At 35.6% G+C, this 20,485-nt stretch overlaps 4 protein-coding genes across 5 annotated transcripts; 3 read left to right on the forward strand and 1 right to left on the reverse strand.

Annotated features, from left to right (window-relative positions):
• Window positions 1-4,108: 4,108 nt before the first annotated feature.
• LOC106306612 lies at window positions 4,109-7,570 on the forward strand. The gene is made up of 5 exons (XM_013743287.1): window positions 4,109-5,711; window positions 5,835-5,981; window positions 6,204-6,320; window positions 6,623-7,144; window positions 7,375-7,570. Exons 1-5 carry the CDS (start codon window positions 4,215-4,217, stop codon window positions 7,462-7,464), a joined length of 2,373 nt encoding a protein of 790 aa, XP_013598741.1. The 5' UTR covers window positions 4,109-4,214; the 3' UTR covers window positions 7,465-7,570.
• Window positions 7,571-7,654: 84 nt separating this feature from the next.
• LOC106306613 lies at window positions 7,655-9,884 on the forward strand. The gene is made up of 10 exons (XM_013743288.1): window positions 7,655-7,910; window positions 8,181-8,240; window positions 8,318-8,357; window positions 8,437-8,615; window positions 8,734-8,772; window positions 8,870-8,959; window positions 9,120-9,180; window positions 9,267-9,394; window positions 9,491-9,582; window positions 9,648-9,884. The coding sequence occupies exons 1-10, from the start codon at window positions 7,863-7,865 to the stop codon at window positions 9,760-9,762; spliced, it is 852 nt and encodes a 283-aa protein (XP_013598742.1). The 5' UTR covers window positions 7,655-7,862; the 3' UTR covers window positions 9,763-9,884.
• Window positions 9,885-12,092: 2,208 nt separating this feature from the next.
• On the forward strand, window positions 12,093-13,901 carry LOC106301714 (formyltetrahydrofolate deformylase 1, mitochondrial). Of its 2 annotated transcripts, none has more exons than XM_013738165.1 (7): window positions 12,093-12,348; window positions 12,430-12,542; window positions 12,634-12,858; window positions 12,933-13,092; window positions 13,275-13,373; window positions 13,450-13,536; window positions 13,642-13,901. In XM_013738165.1, exons 1-7 carry the CDS (start codon window positions 12,190-12,192, stop codon window positions 13,786-13,788), a joined length of 990 nt encoding a protein of 329 aa, XP_013593619.1. In that variant the 5' UTR covers window positions 12,093-12,189; the 3' UTR covers window positions 13,789-13,901. The 2 variants fall into 2 exon arrangements, with proteins under 2 accessions (XP_013593619.1, XP_013593620.1); XM_013738166.1 differs by having other exon boundaries at window positions 12,634-12,753.
• LOC106301715 (VAN3-binding protein) lies at window positions 13,854-15,690 on the reverse strand. Its single transcript, XM_013738167.1, has 6 exons — window positions 15,202-15,690; window positions 14,745-15,138; window positions 14,496-14,672; window positions 14,374-14,423; window positions 14,235-14,292; window positions 13,854-14,145 (listed from the first exon to the last, which is right to left on the reverse strand). Exons 1-6 carry the CDS (start codon window positions 15,496-15,498, stop codon window positions 13,904-13,906), a joined length of 1,218 nt encoding a protein of 405 aa, XP_013593621.1. The 5' UTR covers window positions 15,499-15,690; the 3' UTR covers window positions 13,854-13,903.
• Between the last annotated feature and the right edge of the window lie 4,795 nt (window positions 15,691-20,485).

The following is a 20,485-nucleotide window of genomic DNA, read 5'->3' on the forward strand; positions in this document are numbered from 1 at the left end:
AATCACATTAACCATATAATAAAAAAAATTAGATTTTTTCTTATATGTTATATTTTGAATTCTTTAAAATGATTTTAAATTACAAAAATGAGGAAACCTTATATGTTATTTTTTTTTAAACGACTTTAAAATACAAAAAATGAGGACACCTTATATGTTATATTTTTCTTATATGTTAGATTTTTTCTTATATGTTATATTTTAAATTTTTTAAAACGACTTTAAATTACAAAAATGTAAGTTTTCCTTAAGTTTACGACTAAAAACATTAAAATGACATATATCAATTCGATGGTTGATTTGAAAGCTTTTAAAACCATATAGAAGATAAAAGTCAAAATAATTCAATTGACTGTTCACTTTTTTTAAGAATGTAATCTATGGAAAAAAAGGTTTTTATGTCATAATTTGTTTAATGTCCAATCCGATCAACCCATAATATATTTATTATAGTTTTGTCCCATTATTTTTAATAAATATTTTTAATAAAAATTGATCCGATCAATCGGAAAGAAATTATATAATAACAACAAAAAATATTTTATATATATAAATAAATGATCAAATATATAAAACAAACTATCAATAATATATACAAATAAACTCACCCTGCGCAAGGCGCATGTCTTATCTTAGTATATATTATTAAAACTAAAATACATTCGAGAATTATTTGGAAACATAAATATCAATATAAATAAAAATTGTTTGGAAACATAGATACCAGTATAAATAGAATTATAATACTATCATTTTAGTAATTTCATTAATTATATTACTTTAACAGTACATCACATTATTAATTATATTTACCTTAACAATACATCAAATCATTAATTATATTACCATAAAAATAATAATGCAAATTTTTATTTATAAGTTAATCAACATTAACTTTTTGAAAATTATAAAAAAAATATAAAATTATCGGGTTTTGCATAAGTTTAATAATTTGGTTTAATCTGGTTTACTAAAACTTTCTTTTATCTTAGTTCCAAATGTGAAAAATCACGCAGCCAATCACGCAGCCAAACACATAATTCAAAGACAAATTTATGTGAACAAAATAATAACTTAAATCAAAATAATTAAAATGTATTACATTTATTGACACTTCATGTTTTACTCCATATAACTATTTTACTAAATAAAATATTCATTCTATTTTCCCTTATTTTAGCCAAAATCAGTTGGGTATAGACATTTGGGTATAGACATTTGGGTGAAATGTTTGGCAGATTGAAGCTCCATCACTAGAAATATCATAAATCAGAAATTACTTCAGTGAAGAAGTGTTATCAACAAAAAAGGAAGAAAATGCTGTAATTGAGTTTTCTTAGAGCATCTCCAAAAGAAATTTTATAACTCCAAATATAGAGTTTTTTGCTCTCTAAGAGCATCTCCAAAAAGGAACTTTATTTTGAAGATTCCAAAACTCTAGATTTGAAGTTTAAAAGTGTTATTCTCCAAAAGCAAAACTTCAAACTTAACTTCAAAATTATTTTTATTTTATATTATGGTCCTTATATTTGTCATAATTAATTTGAATTCATAAAACTTTTATAAATAACTAGCACATATATAAACATATTACAACAATATTAATTAATAAAATATTATATTAAAATATAAAATTTTAAACAAAATAACTTAATTAATATTAAACTTCAAGAAAAATACCATATTATTTCATAAAGTGATTTTCGTAATGCATATATGATCTACTAGTGCATTTCGAAGTAAAAATAGCCCTCTTCATTTTTAATTTATAGATTAGAGATAAAAACTGTTGAAATCGGAAGATATTAATACTTGTAAATACATTAGATCATGACAAGAAAGTAAAATAAAACATAAAATATTGCTAAAAGACTAACTTTTATCGATGATATTAATACTCGTGAATATATTCAATATGAACAAGAGAGAATTGTACGAAAAGACATCATCAACAACAACAACAACCATCTTCGATTACACAAAAAAAAATTGGACAATATTTGGAAATTTTGAAGGTTCCGGATCAAACTTACCTGACTACTAGTGTTGTTGTAATATTTAAATCTGTGTAATAGTTATGTCTTCGTGTAATTTTTTAAAAGTTTTTTTTGTTAAGTTTTTTTTTTGTATATTTTTGTTATCTAAATCTAGTTTTAAATACTTTAAATCTTCTTTTAAAGTTTTATTTAATTTTATGTGTAAACTTAAATTTTGTAAACAAAACTTAAAATATTTATGAGATATAATTTTTATAAGGATTAAAATAATAAACAAGAAAATATTTATGAATTATAAATGTGATGTGTAATTGTTGGGACCAAAATACAAATAAATATATGAAACTTCAAATTTGAAGTTTTGAATAGTGAAACTTCAAATATAGAGTTTCACTCCTCAAAACTTCAAATTTGAAGTTTTGAAGTTTTTTTTTTTGGAAAGCAAAAAACTTCATATTTGAAGTTATAGAGTGTCTTTTGGAGATGCTCTAAAAAGGAACTTCAAATTTAGAGTTTTGAGAAATAAAATTTCATATTTGAAGTTTCACTACTCAAAACTTCAAATTTGAAGTTTCATATTTTATTTACATTTTGGTCTTTAATATTAATTACATATCATATTTATGATTTTTAAGTATTTTTCGTTTATCATTTTAATCCTTAAAATAAGATTTATAATATTTCAAAACTAAAATTTGGCAACATAAATATTACAAAAGAAACTTAATAAATTTTTTTTAAGAAGATACATGAAGACATAATTATTGCAAAAGTTTAAATATTACAACAAAATTAAAAATCTGGTAAATTTTCTCCGGAACCTCCAAAATCTCCAAAATATTGTACAAACAAATTTTGTATAACCGAGAATGGATCATTACATAAATAATTTTATGGAATAACGTGGTATTTTTTCTTGAGTTTAATATTCAATTATGTATTTTATTTATAATTTTAATATTTTAGTGTAAAATTTTATTAATTAATATTGCTGTAATATTTTATGTATGTGATAGTCATTTATAAAAGTCTTACAAATTTACATTAACTATGATAAATATAAGGAGTATAGTGTAAAATACAAATAATTTTGAAGTTGAGTTTAAATTTTTGCTTTTTGAGAAGAATACTTAAAACTTCAAATATAGAGTTTTAGAAACTTCAAAGTATAAATTTTTTTGGAGATACTCTTAATATAATAGTCTATATATCTTTCTCGTCTAAGCAAGCACTTGGAGTACAATAGACACCGAGAATAACTTTCAGACCCTGAAGTTTAAGGGTTTTATTACACATTAATGGAGTTAACATATAGATTCAACGTAATCAAGATTGAGCGTAAACTCAGCAAGAATACCTTTCGAGCCGTCCGTGTTTATGAGAATCCGGGTAATGCCAATCAATAATCTTCATTTTTCTGTTTATTCTTGCTTTTTACATCCTTAATAAAATAAAAATCACATGAGAAAATGATAGTAGTCTCCAAAAAATATCAGTGACATGGTTGTTGAACTGCATCCAGTTCATTTTTGTCAATATATTTTTGGAACTAGTTCCTACCAAACAAAAAAATAGTACTAAAATTTCATAATTACCATGCTCAGTAATATTTTTTGGACGCAGCATGACTTGGGCCTTGAGATCTGAGTAGGCCCAACATCTTGGGTCAACCTCAATAAAAATCCTTATTTATTTTGGGCCAAACATTATTAGAAGCTTAATCAAACAAACATTTACTTGCTCCAGGCCCCATTGCATGATAAATTAGATAATACATGCCTCCAGATTTTAAGAGATCATATTGGAAACTTTTCCCTTAGCTGGATTCTGCTTGCAGCTTTGAGTAGGTGTTCAATTCTGGTAGATGCACAGATGCAGAAATCCAGATGGGCTAGACTTAAATGAGCTTTTAATGGGCCTTGATGAGGTGTCGAAATCAGAAGCGTTCAATTTAGGGCGCTCACTCCAGAATGTTCCCGCGTTCACCCGATGAACGACCTCTTTGGTAAAAGTTGAGTTAACCACAGTGACATAAGCAGATGCCACGTGTCAAGTAACGCCCTCTTTTTCTTTTTCGTGTTGATTTTATTTTTGTCCCATTCGGCCTTTTGGGTTTCTCATTCACAAGGCGCGATTTAGGTCTCACTCGCATTTCAAACCCTTCTTCTCCGGCGTAAACCCTAAATTCGTCTGCAGTCTACTCCACCGTATCTAGCTATGCTTCCGCACTCGTACACCGTCGATTCGCTCTCGCAATCTCAAGACCTCGCATCGGCTATATTGGCAGCTTCGACGCCGTCGAATATCTCCGCGGCTTGCTCTTCCGTGGAATCGTTTCTTCATTCGCATACGCCTGATCAGTGCCGCCATTTCTTCTCTATCACCTTCCCGAGCTTAATCTGCAAGATCTTCGGCTTCGGGGACGCAACCGCTCCATCTCTGGCTCAATCGTCTTCGCCGCCGAACGGTTGGATCGATGTAATCACGGCGGCTAACGATTCGGATCTATCGGGAAGAGTTTTCTCTCTCTTATCCCCTAGTGGAATACTCATGAGCTCAATCTTTGCCGTCGATAAGCTCTCTCTTGTTAAGTACGTTTTCCCTACCGAACGTCTCCCGGAGTATGCTCGATTCATGTTATCAAGCCAGAAGGATCGAACCGCGTTATCTAATTTGTGCCCCTTTCTGAAAGGTAAAATCGAGGAAGGTGCATCGTATGAAGTTCGGCTAAATGTTTTCGAGTATTACATGTTTTGGCTCTCGTATTATCCGGTTTGTAGAGGAAACAACGATAGTTCATCTATGAATATGATTCCCATTCCGAAGAAAAAGATGTCTAGGCTAGAGAGTTGGACGCGTATCAAAGGCTTTCCAGGGAGTAGCAAGCGTGATTCAGATCAGAAGCTGGAGTGTAATCTCTACGTGAAGATTCTTTACTCTTATCTGAAAGCGTTTGTTCCTGTTTTTGATTTGAATGCGCACCAGCCTTATCGTAGCTCTCTTTTGCAATACGGAAATGGATATGATGGATCAGTTATGGCGAGAGCTGAGTTCTTGGTGAATCTGTTTGTGCATTATTGGATAGTTGAGAATGACTTCTCACCGTTTCCTGTTATTACGGCTAAATCTTTTGGTGTGGCTCCTCCTTTCCGTTCTGCTGTGGAAGAGATTCCACCTACTTGTGGGTTGGAAGATGTTGTGAAGTTGCTTGTCAAGTATCTGAATTTGAGCTGGGTTACAAGTGGTGTTGGGAGTGAAAACTATATTGAGTATGGCGAGAGTCCACGGTGGAAGACACCTACTTCAGGATCATCATTCCATGTCGATAATTTGAGCCTCAGGCCACTCACTTCCTGGAATACCCATTTACAGAGGCCTCTTTACCGATATATATTGAGGAGTTTCTTGTTCTGCCCCATTGGGAGTTCTATTAAGAATGCATCTCAGGTGTTCTCCATATGGGTTACGTACCTGGAACCATGGATGATCAGTTTGGATGATTTCTCAGATCTCGAAGCTGCTTTAAATGGATCTATAAAAGATGCTAAAAAGGAAGAGTCTTATGAATCACGTGGCTGTGGATACACGTCTTTGTGGCAGAGCTATGTGATATCAAATTATCTATACTACAGTTCTCTGGTTATGCATTTTATTGGCTTTGCGCACAAGTTCCTTCACACAGATCCAGAAACAATAACTCAGATGGTTCTGAAGGTTTGATCCTTTGCTTAAGCTATATTTCTCAGACATGGTTTCATGTGTTAGAATATGGATTGCAAGACTTCTGTTTCTAAATCTTAACGTGACTGAATCAATCTACTGCGTTTTTCTAAACAGGTGATGAGTATATTGACATCGTCCAAAGATCTTTTGGTTCTGATGAAGAATATTGACAAAGCCTTTCACTCTAAACAAACTGGACCAGGAAATTCAACAGTGAACGAGCTCTCTAGATTTGTTCCATCTATCCGTGAGCAGTTGAAGGTATGCCTATGTTTTCCCTCAATACCATTTGTTATCTGTTCTCTGGGATCATCATAAAGTAAACAAAACACTGTAGAAGCAACCCCTCAATATTATTTAACTTCGTCATCATAGCACCCTTGGAAATTTAGGCGCTTGCAACTAACACTTTTGTTAAAGTAAACAAAACACTGCAGAAGCAACCCCTTTGAAATTCATGTTTAATTGCTTGTTGAACTTCAGGACTGGGAAGATGGGCTGTGTGAGAGCAATGCTGATGGGTCATTCTTGCATGAAAACTGGAACAAGGACCTGAAACTCTTTAGTGATTGCGAAGATGGCGGGCAACAACTGCTTCAGGTTAATGTCTTCCCTCTATTATCTACTGCAGTGACAGTTGAGGAATATAAAGCAGAAGGTTGATATTTTGTAGGATAGTATCTAGAACTGTGTTTGGAAATTGCTCTATATAAACATACTTTCAAAACTTGTTCTTCTGTTGTAGTTTGTTTCAGTCCTCTAGTTATCAGAATCCCTGAGCACACGTCTGCACACTTGCTATCTAATTTCAGTTGTAGAGGCACTTGAATCCCTAAGTCAAGTGGAGCTTAAATGTATTCAACATTATTCATACCGTCTTTTGTTCTTTTGTACAATTGCAGCTATTCATTCTGCGCGCAGAAGCCGAACTGCAAGCTGTGCCAGAGAAAAACCTCTCGGAAGCCCTAAAATGCGTAGATTCACTAAAACAAGTGGTGTCAAACTTCTTTGGCGGGCATGTCATAAAACCAATCGCTTTTTCCTTAGAGATGGACCATCCCCAGAAAAACCGTGATGAGCTCTTCAAGCCACGCGGTGCTAGGAACCAAATGGCAAGCAGTGCGAAGTACAAAGGAGACTGGATGACCCGTCCCGTGTCAGAAGACGAGGTTGCATGGATGGCTAAGCTGCTAATCAACATCTCCATCTGGCTCAACGAACGTCTCGGGCTAAACCAACCTGTGATCAACAATGACAAGAAAGAGAATTCAGAGTCAGTTTCGTATGTAGACGTATCTGAGGTGGATGCGAGGAATGTTGCTGGAGCTGGAGATGGTGGGAGGATGATGGTGCGAGGGGTGGTGATGGCGTGTGGTTCGGTGTTGCAGCTGATGAGAAAGTACGGTGTTCGAGTCAACCTCCGGGTCATGGCGTCCAAGAAGTTTCTAACGCTTTTATTTCTATATGTCGTGTTTGTTGTACTCAAAAGGTTTGTCACTAGGATGATTTGGTAAAAAGTCCCGAGTATAGTATGTAATGGCCAATGGGTATAGCACAATGATGACCCTCCTTCTCTTGGAGAGTGTTTCGAAAGCATTAAGACGGAGGTTTTTTTTGGGTGATGAGAAAGTACGGTGTTCGAGTCAACCTCCGGGTCATGGCGTCCAAGAAGTTTCTAACGCTTTTATTTCTGTATGTCGTGTTTGTTGTACTCGAAAGGTTTGTCACTAGGATGATTCGGTAAAAAGTCCCAAGTATAGTATGTAATGGCCAATGGGTATAGCACAATGATGACCCTCCTTCTCTTGGAGAGTGTTTCGAAAGCATTAAGACGGAGGTTTTTTTTTGGGTATTTACGTGTTGCTGCCACTAGCTATTGATTGTTTTTTTTCTGAGACGTGTCTTCGCTTGTCACAACCAATAAGACATCTCCACGAAGTCATTTCCACGTGTCTTTCGCTAAGATCCACCGTTCGCAAATTTTTTCATCTGTCGTTCGTCGTGAATTCGCTGACTCGCCGAACACATCGTACTCTGAATTTTCCAATTTCGAAGGGTTCGTTCCCGAGATAGAGTGGTGGATTCTCCGATCCGTCGAGGGAATAGTGAAGCTTCCAGATTATCTGTGGTCTTCACCACACAATGGCCGCACCGTTCTTCTCAACTCCATTTCAGCCATATGTCTACCAGGTTAGTTTCTTCTCTCTTCGATCATCTCGCTCAAGATGATCATGTATTCTATTTGCAATCTGATGGTAGTTGAGATTCATTGTAAGTAGGAGTTAGATAATTCGATGTGGATTTTGTTGTCGCCTATACTTAGATTTATGATTGCTCAAGCTAATATTGAGAAACTTCTCCTCGGTCATACTTTTCTGAGATGATGCGATTACGCCACTGATAAGCAATGTTACGTCTGTATCAATCTTGTGTTATCTTATAAGTGATCATGTGATGCAGAGTCAGCAAGATACGATTACACCTTTCCAGATTCTTGGTGGTGAAGCCCAAGTTGTTCAGGTGAAAGAGCTTTGATGTTTTCATTTGCCATATCCTCCTCCATTTAGTTCTTACAACCATGGGTCGTTTCTTGGCAGATAATGTTAAAGTCGGAGGAGAGAGTCATTGCTAAGCCTGGTACCTCCCCTGTAAATTGATTTCTCTATTAAGTTTATTTACTATTGATTTGTGTTATTAATTTGGTATGTTGCTCTAGGTTCCATGTGCTACATGTCTGGGTCCGTGGAGATGGAAAATACATATACCCCTGAACAAGAAGTTGGAGTCTTGCAGTGGATTTTGGGCAAGAGTGTAAGCAGCGTAGTTCTTCGTAATACGGGGCAGAACGATGGATTTGTGGGTATTGCTGCACCTTATTTGGCTAGGATTCTCCCGGTTAGTGATTTTAAGCTTTCCATGTTGCCATTATCCTCTTCCTTATCACCCTTGATGTACCGTCTGGTATAGGTTTCTCATTGTATTTTTGATATTTGGTTGTTTTGTTTCCCTGTAGATCGATTTGGCAATGTTTGGAGGTGAGATCTTGTGCCAGGTAGAGTCTTTGTTCCTAAACTCTCAGCTTCTTCCTCATTTAAATCAAGGTTCTTCATAAGTTTAAGACCTTTTGTCTTTTTTTTTTTGTTGTGTAGCCAGATGCATTCCTTTGTTCCGTCAATGATGTAAAGGTTGTCAACTCCGTTGACCAGAGGGCAAGAAACATCGTTGTCGCTGGTTCAGAGGTAAGAAGAAACAATTCACTGCGGTTACCTTTACTACTGATATGTTTATCTTTACATAAGAAAGACTCGCATATTAATGTGATGCAGTTTCTATATTAGTATTCTTACCAATTCCTAAAATCGTTGTCTAGCTTCTATTCACATTAGTATTTTGTTTTAGGGATTTCTGAGACAGCGCTTATCTGGACAAGGTCTTGCTTTCATCCTCGCAGGTGGCTCAGGTGAGTTTTAATCTCAACCAAAATGCTGTTTGTGTTTACGCCTTATCCCCAAAAAGAGACTGACATTACCATCTCAAACATGTTAGTTGTACAAAAAGTTCTGGAGGTAGGAGAAGTTCTTAACATTGACGTGTCTTGCATCGCTGCTCTCACTCCCTCTATCGATGTTCAAATCAAATACAATAATGCTCCTCTGAGACGAGCAGTATTCGGGGTATATTTACACTCTCCTTTGCATCCTAAACTTTTTAAGGAGTAGAAGATTCATTACTTCTCTCATTTATCTGACTTTCTCTGTGCAATCGAAAAGGGTGATAACGTGGTAATGGCGACTCTAACGGGACCAGGCATCGTCTTCATCCAAAGTTTACCGTTCCATCGGCTCTCACAGCGTATCGCCAGGTAAACCCAACAATCCCAAATCTTACTTTTGGTAGCTTTGTTGTAACAAAAGCTTTTGGTGACAGGTCGGTGACGTCACCAAACATGAGAGAGAATCCAAGGTTGTTGATACAGATAGCGTTGTTTGCGTTCCTTGCATACGTAGTGATTCTATCTTCGTTGATCTTAACCGACGTTTGAAAATAGAAAGACAAGTTGTGCTTTTCTCCGACCAAACATCAAACTAACGATGCTATTGTCTCCACTTATTAGCTTGGGGTTTTGGACGTTTGGATAGAATGAAAATGAAATCATACAGCTCACCATTTCTTTTTTTTGAGTTACGAGTGGGTTTAGGCACGTGTTTAGTTACAAGATCAAATAACCTCTTTTTCTTTTAGTAACTAGTCGTTAAAAGAATTGTTGACCGTCTCTTACCCCTGAGTTAACATGAATTTAAGTGTGTTACCACTTTGCTCTGTTTTACAAAACTAACGTGTGTTAGCACCTAGTACTTAAGCTTAGTCAGGTATGAATATGTCATTTAAACATCTGATACCACATTGAAGTGTCTCCAGTCCACATCACAAGGAAGACTAGAGTTATAGGCCCAAGATTGGCCCAATTAGTTTTTATCAGTTTTTCAGCCAATGTAGGCGTTTCTTCATTGACGAGGAGAAGAAAGTCGTTGTTGTTATTAGTAAAGACGATGATAAAACTAGAAACGTAGCTTACATGATTAGTGGAGAAGATGGATACTTTAGAGAGGTGTATCTTGGAGAAATTAGGCACACTTATTATTGGCCACTTGTGTGTTCTTATGTTCCAAGTTCCGCCCATATCAATCATCCTTTTTGTTAACTTGTGTTGATTATTTACCGAAACTGTAATATTATTTTCTCGAATGCTTACTTATATACTAGTTAGTTATTAAAAAGCAATTCATGTAGCTTTCTTTACTTTATTCACCAATCATTTTGCAAAACATTTGGAATGAAAAAACGATATATTACATTAGTCAAAAACTATGATCCAACTGAAAATACATCTGGGCAACGGAGATGTAGAGAGCTAATGCCTAAAACAAAACTCAGAAAACCCCCTCAGACACCATTGCCAACAAAACCTACGCATAAAGTTAATGGAGCAGCGCATATATAGGAAATGCCAACAAAACCAGCAATCTCAACCCTGAGAATAAAGTTAAAGCTACTCACTTTCTTTCTAACCCATTCTCTCTTTGACGGCAACCAAATGAAAATCTCTCAAAGCTCAGTCAACAACAAAGAGCAAGCTGGTGCTGGACCAAGAGGAAGTCAAAGGCAGATAATAAGCTAATCTAACAAATAAGCAGTGCCCAACACATATCATTGCTTATAGCCTATGCCTTATCATATGGAGACCCATTGACGAAGAACACAAAAAAAGGGACAATTTTCTTCGGTAGGGTTGGACAAAAAAATCCAAATCCTAAGAACTAAACTAAATCTGATCTAAAAAATTAGTCTCGAACTCGAACCAAAACTTGTTAAATATCCGAACTGGTTTAAAAATTTGGTATCTAGAAAACCAAAACTGGACCCTATCCGAATCGAAATATTTTGGATATCCGAATATATTCGAATCAGAATTATAAAATTAAATATATTAATTATTTTTATATTAATATCCAAAAAATATCCATTATATAAGATATCTTAAAAAATTTCAAAATACATAAAACATATAAAACTAGTCAAAAGTGAATGCCTAAAATAGCTAAACAATAGTCAAAACACCAAAAACACATGAAATATCTATTGACCACCTTCCAAATATTCAAGTTAAACCAATTTTTATGATAATTTTTATGTATTTTGACATAAATTCTTCAAATTTATATGTTATATATTATTTTTATTTTTATACTTTGAAAAATTTAAAGTATATATAAATTTAATTATTTTTTAAAATAGTTTAAACAGTTATCCGAACCTTATAACCCGAACAAAATTTTTATAAATATCAAAATGAAATTAAAATCTTTAGTCTCAAAAATTTGAAATCCGAATAGACCTGAACCGAATCTGAACGGATACCCGATTGTTCACCCGGAGCTCGAATATTATTAAAAAAATAAAAGACAAAAAGACAAAAATAGCACTAAATCAAGTTTTTGTTCCCAAACTAGCACTCAAAGTCAAAAGTCACAAAAATAGCACTTAATGTTTTATCAAAAGTCACAAACTTAGGGTTTAGAGTTAAAGGGTGGGGTTTAGGATTTAGGGTTTAGGGTTTAGGGTTTAGAGTTTAGGGGTTTAGGGTTAGGGTTTAGAATTTAGGGTTTAGGGTTTAGAGTTTAGGGTTTAGGGTTTAGGGTTTAGAGTTCAGGGTTTAGAATTAAGAAATGAGGTTTTGGGATAAGATATAAATTTAGAAATGTGTTATTTTGGTCATTTTAGTTTTTGAGTGATATTTTTGTGATATAAACTTAGAAATGTGCTATTTTAACAAAAAGACAACACAAATTTGATATAAAAAGAAAACAAAAAAGTAGTAAAAGTAGGACAAAAAAAGGGAAAGTATAGTGGAGGGATCCTCTCGGGAACCGGGACCGTGATTGGTCTCGTTGAGGCCGAGAGTGAGAGGATGATGATGATGATGATGCGAAGAATCTCCGAGAGAGCTGCTACTGGTTTCTCTAAGAACTTGATCCTCAGATCCTCTGCGTCGCGGTTTCACGGCGAGTCTCTCGATTCCTCCGTCTCACCCGTTCTCATTCCCGGCGTCCATGTCTTCCACTGCCAGGTTTTCACCGCCCCCATGTCAAAAAAGTCTCTTTGATTTCAAATTCGAAATCTCAAAACGAATCCCATTGGTTGGTTACAGGACGCAGTTGGAATCGTAGCGAAGCTATCAGATTGCATTGCAGCTAAAGGCGGGAACATTCTCGGGTACGATGTCTTTGTTCCTGAGAACAACAACGTCTTCTACTCTCGCAGGTAGAGTGAAACTTGCTGTGGAAGTCAAAAGCTTTTGATAGTGGAATCACAGATTTGGTGATGTTTTTAAAGATGGTTTCTTTTTTGACAGTGAGTTTATATTTGATCCGGTGAAATGGCCGAGACAGCAAATGAGTGAAGACTTTCAAGCTATTGCGCAAAGATACGGTGCCATGAACTCTGTTGTTCGTGTGCCTTCTATAGATCCCAAGTATAAGATTGCTCTTCTACTCTCAAAACAGGATCATTGTCTGGTCGAAATGTTGCATAGATGGCAAGACGGAAAACTCCCTGTGGATATAACCTGTGTGATTAGGTGTGATCATAGTTCCTTTTAATCAAGCTGAATCCATATGTTATCTGAGCATGTATGTTTATGTGTGTTTACAGCAATCATGAGAGAGCTTCAAACACTCATGTTATGCGGTTTCTTGAGAGGCATGGCATTCCGTATCATTATGTAGCCACAACTAAAGATAATAAACGAGAAGATGAGATTCTGGAATTGGTTAAAGACACTGACTTCTTAGTTCTCGCTAGATACATGCAGGTATATATCAGATTCTTGTTGGTCTTTGCCTAATCTGTTTTTCTTTCCTTAATCAAATGGGGTTAGGAACGGATTGTTAGTGAAACTGAATAACCATATTCATCCTTTAGATGAATTTTACAACTTAGTCTATCCTCTTTCCAACCCGAGAAAGGACTATTGAGGACATTTTCTTCTGGCAGATTCTGTCGGGTAAGTTCTTGAAAGGTTATGGAAATGATGTAATCAACATTCACCATGGTCTCTTACCATCGTTCAAGGGCGGATATCCAGCCAAACAGGTCTTTCGGTTTTCTCATGGCTTTCTACCTTGTCTCTTTGTTATGTGTCTCTTAGTATTCTAGATTCTTTGTGCAGGCCTTTGATGCAGGTGTGAAGCTGATTGGAGCAACAAGTCACTTTGTTACTGAGGAACTTGATGCAGGGCCTATCATTGAACAAATGGTAACTTTGTCTACCAACTATTTGATTAGTACCTTCTAAAAGATATTATGTCAGTGCTCTTAGGCATCTTCTCAAATAATCTAATCTGAATTCTCATTTTCATAGGTTGAGAATGTTTCCCACCGGGACAATCTAAGGAGCTTTGTCCAGAAATCTGAGGACCTCGAGAAAAAATGCCTCACAAAAGCTATAAAGTCATACTGCGAGCTACGGGTGTTACCTTATGGAACAAACAAGACTGTTGTATTCTAATAGAACAAGCAAAGACTTTTTGTTGTATGAATAACTCAAAAGAAGGTTATAACAATTCTCTTGAAGATTTCTGATTCACTTGCAGTTACTGTGAACAAGTTATTTACAGGATTCTCTATCGCATACGATCACTGAGGCTCAAAGATTCGAGACAGCATTTGTCAGCCTCGAGACAAGTTACTTGGCGGAGAGTAGACTGAATCCCAGCAACCCATCTCTGCTTCTGAATCTTACTCTTGCACTTGAACTCCAAAAGACCCTGTCCAGTTTTAAGACCAAAGTAGACATCTTCTGAGTTTTCATTATCTTTACTGTAAGGCCATGCAGATATCTCGTCGCAGACTCCATAAACAACGCCTTCAAAAGGAAACAAGAAAGCTTCAGACTCCCATGTTCTTTCAAGTAATTTCCCTAACTCTTGGAAGAAAAAAATAGAGAATGCTTACATTTGATCTTCTTGGAGAATGTCCCTCCAATGTGTTTGCTTTTGAGTTTGATCATTACCTGAGAAATTCATAGAGCTCTATTGTTAAGCTTCTAGTATACAATATGAAACAATATAATTTGTGTCTCTAACTCAAGTACCTGAGACTTGTTGTTGATATAGACACAAACTCGCTTAAGTCGATGTCCTCCTGCTGACAAAGTTTAGTATAAGCATCTTAACTAGTGGAACCAGTCTTGACTAATAGAAGAATAGGATTTACCGTTTTGTGCACATTGTACCAAATCACCCTCTAAAGGAAGATTTGGTTCATCCAATCTAAACTGACAATTTGCAGTCCAGTTAGAGTCAGAGAAGCTCCTCTCACAAGGTGTGATCGTCGCGTTCTTCCTTGCTTCCTTCGGCTGCCTCACCTTCAAAGCCGCTTCTCCTCTCAAAGCTGGTTCAGTTCTCAACAAAAATCAGACCAAACACCCATCTTGCTAACCCAACCAAAGTATACAACACTCACCAGTTGCAGCTGCGGCTGTGAGAGTGGTGAGATCACTAGGTTTGTGGATATCAATTGAAGACCTAACCGCAGCAGCAACACATTCACGATCAGCACCTGCTCGCTCAGCCATCTCAATGCAATGCGAAGCTAGTAGCTCCGTAGCTGAGGCTAGAGCCAGCGTCATCATGGAGCCTGACCCTTGACTGCAGCTTCCCTCGGATGTCACAGACGCTAACCCAGCTGCCAGAGCTGCGATGGACACACCTGAGTGGACACGGGCTCTCTCCACACGCGCTTTGTCTTTCCTCTTCGGATTCCTCATGGTGTTTGGGTTGGTGTGTTGCTTTTGGTGAAACCACTTTGATAACTTCCCTGATTTGCCTTTGCCACTTGAGTTCATGATCTTCCCTGCCTGCATTTCCAACAAATCGTCAAAACCAGAACTCAAAACCGGTCAAACGGTCTTAGATCATACCATGAGTGGGTTTGCCGCAGAATCTTGGAAGAAGACATTAGGACTGTAATGGGAAACAGTAGACAGACTCTGATGTTGTCTCTGTTTGTGAGCTAGAGCTTTGGAGATTTCAGAAGCAGATAGACTCCATGATCTGGACAGAAACTTCATTGACTCGCTTGGTGTCTGAGGTTGAGGAATCCGAGAGAAAACCTCTTCAGCTCTCACAGTTACCACTCCTAACTCTTCCTCCAGATTCTCTGATCCAAATAGCGATGAAGAACTCTCATTCCAATCTGAATAGGACCTTCCTTCCATGTTCTCCTCAAATTTGCAAAACAAAAAAAAACAAAATGATTGTAGAAGTTTTAGAGATAATGTTCAAACTCAGTCAGAAAATACTATGTACATCAATGAAGCTCCATGTTACTTATATAGGTGATGAGAAAGAGAGGTGTAGACATAGGGTTCACAGAACCAAGTATTTGTGCTTTGAACGCAGTCCATAGATTCAGGGAATGTCCCATCAAATGGGCACAAAATGTAGATTAGAGAATGTAAATGAAATAATTAAGACAGCGAGTAGGATAACATGGAGACATGTGCATTGTTTTAAGAGCCGTAAGCTGCTCTTTGTGTCGTGTCTTTTTGGGTCCAAAGAAGATTTGACCGGACAACTTTTAACAGAGTTCGTGACTGTACCGACCAGTTTCTTTCTGCTATATAATTGTCATCACACGGAACCGTACACACTTTTCGCTTTTACTATAAAGATACTCCCCCCACGAGTTCAATCGTGTTATAGATGGTTCGAATATCCATCGACTGTTGTGTATTTTTTGTTATATATATATATTATAAGCCTTTAAATATCTATGGATAAATCAGGTAACAAAAAGAATCAGTAGTCCACTGCATGGTTCTGAAAAAACAATGTGTATTTCGAAATTAAAATGATGTTGAATGGTATAGATATGTTAAAACAGTATTGCTATTCAACCAACAAGAAGTTGGTCTAGAGATGTTTCTCTAGAAAAGAAGTTGGTCTACCGATTAAAACTATAAAGGAAATTTGGTCTGTATAACGTCAAAATAAACCATAATTCACTGGATACCCAAAAACCCTAGTTTTTCAATACACCTATTGCCTTTTATGTATTAATTCTATTTTTCTCTTCACGCCAACCGGCGAAACCTGCAAAAAAGAAAATATAAAAAATTCTTAATTATCAACTGTCACAATTACTCGTGGCTAAATTAGAATCACACCATCTCTTCTTTTATCTTCATGTGATAACTTTTGGGAAACTGAAAGGATTCCGTCGCCGGTTTGCTCACTCTCTTCGAACCCATAGAACCCATCGCTTTCATCTACACTATCGCCACCGTTGGACTTATCTTCTTTTGAAGTCCGGTAAAAAGGGAAAAGCCGAGCCGACTCAGAAATCGATTGCGAACAAGCGTCGTTACAGTCCAAGCGGCGAGAAGGAGCAGCCAAGCGTATTCTCCTTTACAGAGGCGAATCGACTGAGAGCGGTGTCAACACTGTAAGTTCTTGGTTTTATGTCTTCCATTCTATGCTTGCTCTGCTCGTTTCCCTTATTTAGGATATCATAGTTCTATCTGTCTCTAAGTTGTTAAATCTGACTCATCGGTTCAGTTGCATGTTAGATCTGGTAGCCATAGTTCCCTGAATTAATTGAGGGTTTTACTTCTCTGTTTTGTTGGAATCATATGTTTACTGCAAATTTTGGGGTAAATTTGTGTTTGTAATCGAAAGGAACAAATGATGGTAGAACTATACTTGTGCTACTATGCTATGTTGCATGGAATAGCGTAATAACTAAGTGTGAAATGTAATATCTTATTTTATAGTTGTGCAACTGTACCATTCCGTGTAATATGTGGGAATGAAGTTCCATACTAGCATATGTTGCATTTCCATTCCATTTCATTGAGTTGAATTTCCATTCTATTTCATTTAATTCCATACTATTTCGGACGGACAATGCTATGTTCCATAAAACTTATTATCTTTGGCTCTGTTTCACTATTACTTTGTTCATCGCATATTCTCTTTTTTAATCATACACCACTGACCTGCAATTTTGCATTTTACTTCTTTTTCCAGGTTTGTCATGGATGAGTTGGACCTTCGTAGGGGTGGGATATGGTTGGTGTCCTAAACAACTTTTGTAATATGGAATATAATATGTCGGCTATTCCGTATAGAATGGATGTCTTCATTTTTTTTATACTAAACATATGGAATATGAGAAAATTATAAAATAACTCAAATATGTGGTATGTGTACTTCTACGTCTTCATAAGCTTATTTGTAAATGTCACCCTTAACAATTACTGATCTATATTGTATTGTTTACACTTTAAAGTATATTATTACAATTATCGATCTATATTGTGTATTTTAACGGTATATAAATTTATGTACTATTTTCAGAGTTGCATATTTGGGTGTACGGTTTTAAAATGTGTGTATGGTTTACAAATCAGAAGTTAGGGTTTAGTATTCCCAATTATATTGTATACTATTTATTTTGTTGCATTCTATTTGGGGTTAGTGTTTACATTTGGGTGTACAGGTTATAATTATTGGGTTTAATGTTTAGTTATCAGGGTTTAGGGTGTTATGATAAGGATTTAGGGTTTAGTATATTTGGGTTGGGGTGGTGTGAAATTTTGGTTTATTTCTTAGGGATTGGGATGGGGTTGGTGTCTTAAACAACTTTTGTAATATGGAATAGAATATGTCGGCTATTCCGTATAGAATGGCTTTATTCATTTTTATACTATACAGATGGACTGGAATACTGTTTTTTCAGTTTAGTTTATGTTGGTTTCGGATTGGCTGGGTAAGCAGTACATACTTCGATGTCAGCATAGAAGTTCAAAAATGTTACCATTAAAATGATTTACTGTAAAAAATGTAAACTGTAAAAATATTTCCCCTCAGTTCTTGTTAATTTTTTTTTTGTTTTTAGTTATGTGGTTCTCGTTACGACACACAACGCAAGACATCACATCACATACTATCATTTGTAACTGGTTACCTGTTAAGGTAAGGGCCAAAACTGGATAGTTTGTGTATGAAATGTCTGACACTGAATAACGTCAAAATCAAAGGTTACTTACTTAATTTGTTCTTGATTTATGGCTAGTACGCAAATTAAGCCAACTATAAATGACTAAATGGGAATTTTAGAATTCACGTGTTAAAGTCATATTAGGAGTGATATGTTCTCCAAGTGATGGTGAAATTACATGATGAAAACTTTGGATTAGGAGATGTAGGTAGGGGTATCAATTCAGGCTGGCCTGACCCGGCCCCGACCCGTTAAACCTGTAAATATTTGAGCCCAGTCTGGCCCGGTCCAAAAATATTTTGGGCCTAGAATTCAAAGTCCATGCCAGTCCTTATAGGACTATAAGATTTTTCGGGCTTTTTGAGCTTTTCGAAAAATAATTTGTCATTTTCACTTTCATCATTTTAATACATGTGAATTTTCATTAAAAAAATACAGTTTCATTTTTTTTTAAAAGTATAAACTGAATTTGAACTTTTCTTCTTTATCAAAAATGTTTTACTATTTCGTATGCTTTAAAAAAATATTATAAACAAATCAAATTTAATAAAATTTAAATAATCAAATATAAATTATAACTAAATATTAAAGAACAAAATTTATGATAAACATGATCAAACGTTTTAGACTTTGTATTTTGAAATAAAAACATGTTATACATTAAAAAAAGAAGGTACATTTGCAAAATTTTAAAATGTAACACTTATAATGATATATCAATACTAATAATGGTTTTGATTGCAAGAACGATAACATTTATGATAAAATATAAAATTCCGGGTTTTCGGGCCGACCCTAGTACAAACGGGTTTAGACCCAAAATACTCAAATCACAAATGGGCTTAGCCCGAAAGACCCAATTTTTCTTGGGCTAATAAAACTAAACTCAAACCCGGTAATTTATAGGGTTGTGCGGACTCAGACTGCGGGCTTCGGTCCTAATTGACATGTCTAGATGTAGGTGGTAATCTAATGATAATCTTTTGGGGCGCAACATCTACTTTTGTTGGTTATGAGTTTATTCTTGTTGAAAATTTAAATTATCATAATTGGACCGGTTTGGATTTAAGGTTCGTGGAAAACATGGTGGTCAACTGTAACGGATTATCTGTTACATCTCTTTGTATTAGTCAGAAAATATTCTAAACTTGGGTCCAATAGTATGATACGTTCTCAGGGTAGTCCACTATGTAGACTAAATGTGTATTTCGCGAAAAAGGTATATATATAAAGAAACTAGGGGGGGTGTCTGCGCTTCACGCGTAATATTGTTTTATTATTGCTAAGAGCATGATTTTTTTTGGATAATGTAATTATGTTATCGTTTTTATTTGTTAAGATCATTATTTGATGTTTTTAGTTTGTTATGTAGTAGGTGATAAGTTAATATATTTTGCATTATTTTTTTTGAATAATGTGTTGTTGTGTGTATAGTACTTGTTAGAATGTTAGTAGTCAAATGAGCCTCTAACGTAAACTAATATTGAATTTCAATAACTTTGCATCTACGCATTTGTTGATTCTAAGATTAACGGTTTGTTGATTCTAATATTAACGGTTTCATCGTCAAAATTGTATTATATTTTTTTCATATTTTTGAAAATTATAATTTTTAAGATGTTTTTTGCCCTCTCCCCATATTTTAAACTTGAGCCCTCACCGTCTATGTATTTCGTTACATTTCTGGTGTGCGGTGCTTCTCACCATCACCTGAAAAAAACTCACACTTTTATCTTGTTCTTCTTGCCTTCTTCACCTATGAGATTATATGGTATTTGTTGCAGATCGGGTTTATGAGTTTTCAGTTGTTCGGTTGCAGATCGGGTTTATGAGTTTTCAGTTGTTCGGTTGCTTCTCACGACATTGTAGGCTGTTCTAGTCAATATTGATTGCTCATCTTCTTCCTTAGATTTCAGCTGATGTTAGGAACTGCTTCTCTTGGTTGGGTCAGAGTTTATTCGTCTTTGATTTTGTATTCTCCGTCGTTGGCTTACCGTCAATAGTCTCTGCTCGTTTTGGTTTCAAGATCTAGTTTTGGTGTTCTGACTTCTATGCTCTCTTTCATAGCTCGAGGACGGCTCCATAGTTTTCTGATTTCGCTCCATCTCCCTTTCCCTCTCTATTCTTGCATCTCTTTGCAGCTTTCATCGCATCCTGGTGGCTCTCCCTTTCACCATGTTTGCCACTCGAGATTTGGATAA

This window comes from Brassica oleracea, chromosome C7 (genome assembly GCF_000695525.1).
Source record: "Brassica oleracea var. oleracea cultivar TO1000 chromosome C7, BOL, whole genome shotgun sequence".
Lineage (NCBI taxonomy): Eukaryota > Viridiplantae > Streptophyta > Magnoliopsida > Brassicales > Brassicaceae > Brassica > Brassica oleracea.

Coding starts and splice junctions, on each gene's coding strand:
- LOC106306612 (XM_013743287.1), top strand. CDS start 4,215: ATGCTTCCGCACTCGTACACCGTCGATTCGCTCTCGCAATCTCAAGAC. Junction 5,712..5,834: donor TAACTCAGATGGTTCTGAAG/GTTTGATCCTTT, acceptor TTTTCTAAACAG/GTGATGAGTATATTGACATC. Junction 6,321..6,622: donor GCGGGCAACAACTGCTTCAG/GTTAATGTCTTC, acceptor GTACAATTGCAG/CTATTCATTCTGCGCGCAGA.
- LOC106306613 (XM_013743288.1), top strand. CDS start 7,863: ATGGCCGCACCGTTCTTCTCAACTCCATTTCAGCCATATGTCTACCAG. Junction 9,181..9,266: donor CATCCTCGCAGGTGGCTCAG/GTGAGTTTTAAT, acceptor CAAACATGTTAG/TTGTACAAAAAGTTCTGGAG. Junction 9,583..9,647: donor CTCTCACAGCGTATCGCCAG/GTAAACCCAACA, acceptor TTTTGGTGACAG/GTCGGTGACGTCACCAAACA.
- LOC106301714 (XM_013738165.1), top strand. CDS start 12,190: ATGATGATGATGATGATGCGAAGAATCTCCGAGAGAGCTGCTACTGGT. Junction 13,374..13,449: donor GCGGATATCCAGCCAAACAG/GTCTTTCGGTTT, acceptor TTCTTTGTGCAG/GCCTTTGATGCAGGTGTGAA. Junction 13,537..13,641: donor GGCCTATCATTGAACAAATG/GTAACTTTGTCT, acceptor TCATTTTCATAG/GTTGAGAATGTTTCCCACCG.
- LOC106301715 (XM_013738167.1), bottom strand. CDS start 15,498: ATGGAAGGAAGGTCCTATTCAGATTGGAATGAGAGTTCTTCATCGCTA. Junction 15,139..15,201: donor CTGCGGCAAACCCACTCATG/GTATGATCTAAG, acceptor TTGGAAATGCAG/GCAGGGAAGATCATGAACTC. Junction 14,146..14,234: donor ATTCTCCAAGAAGATCAAAT/GTAAGCATTCTC, acceptor TTCCTTTTGAAG/GCGTTGTTTATGGAGTCTGC.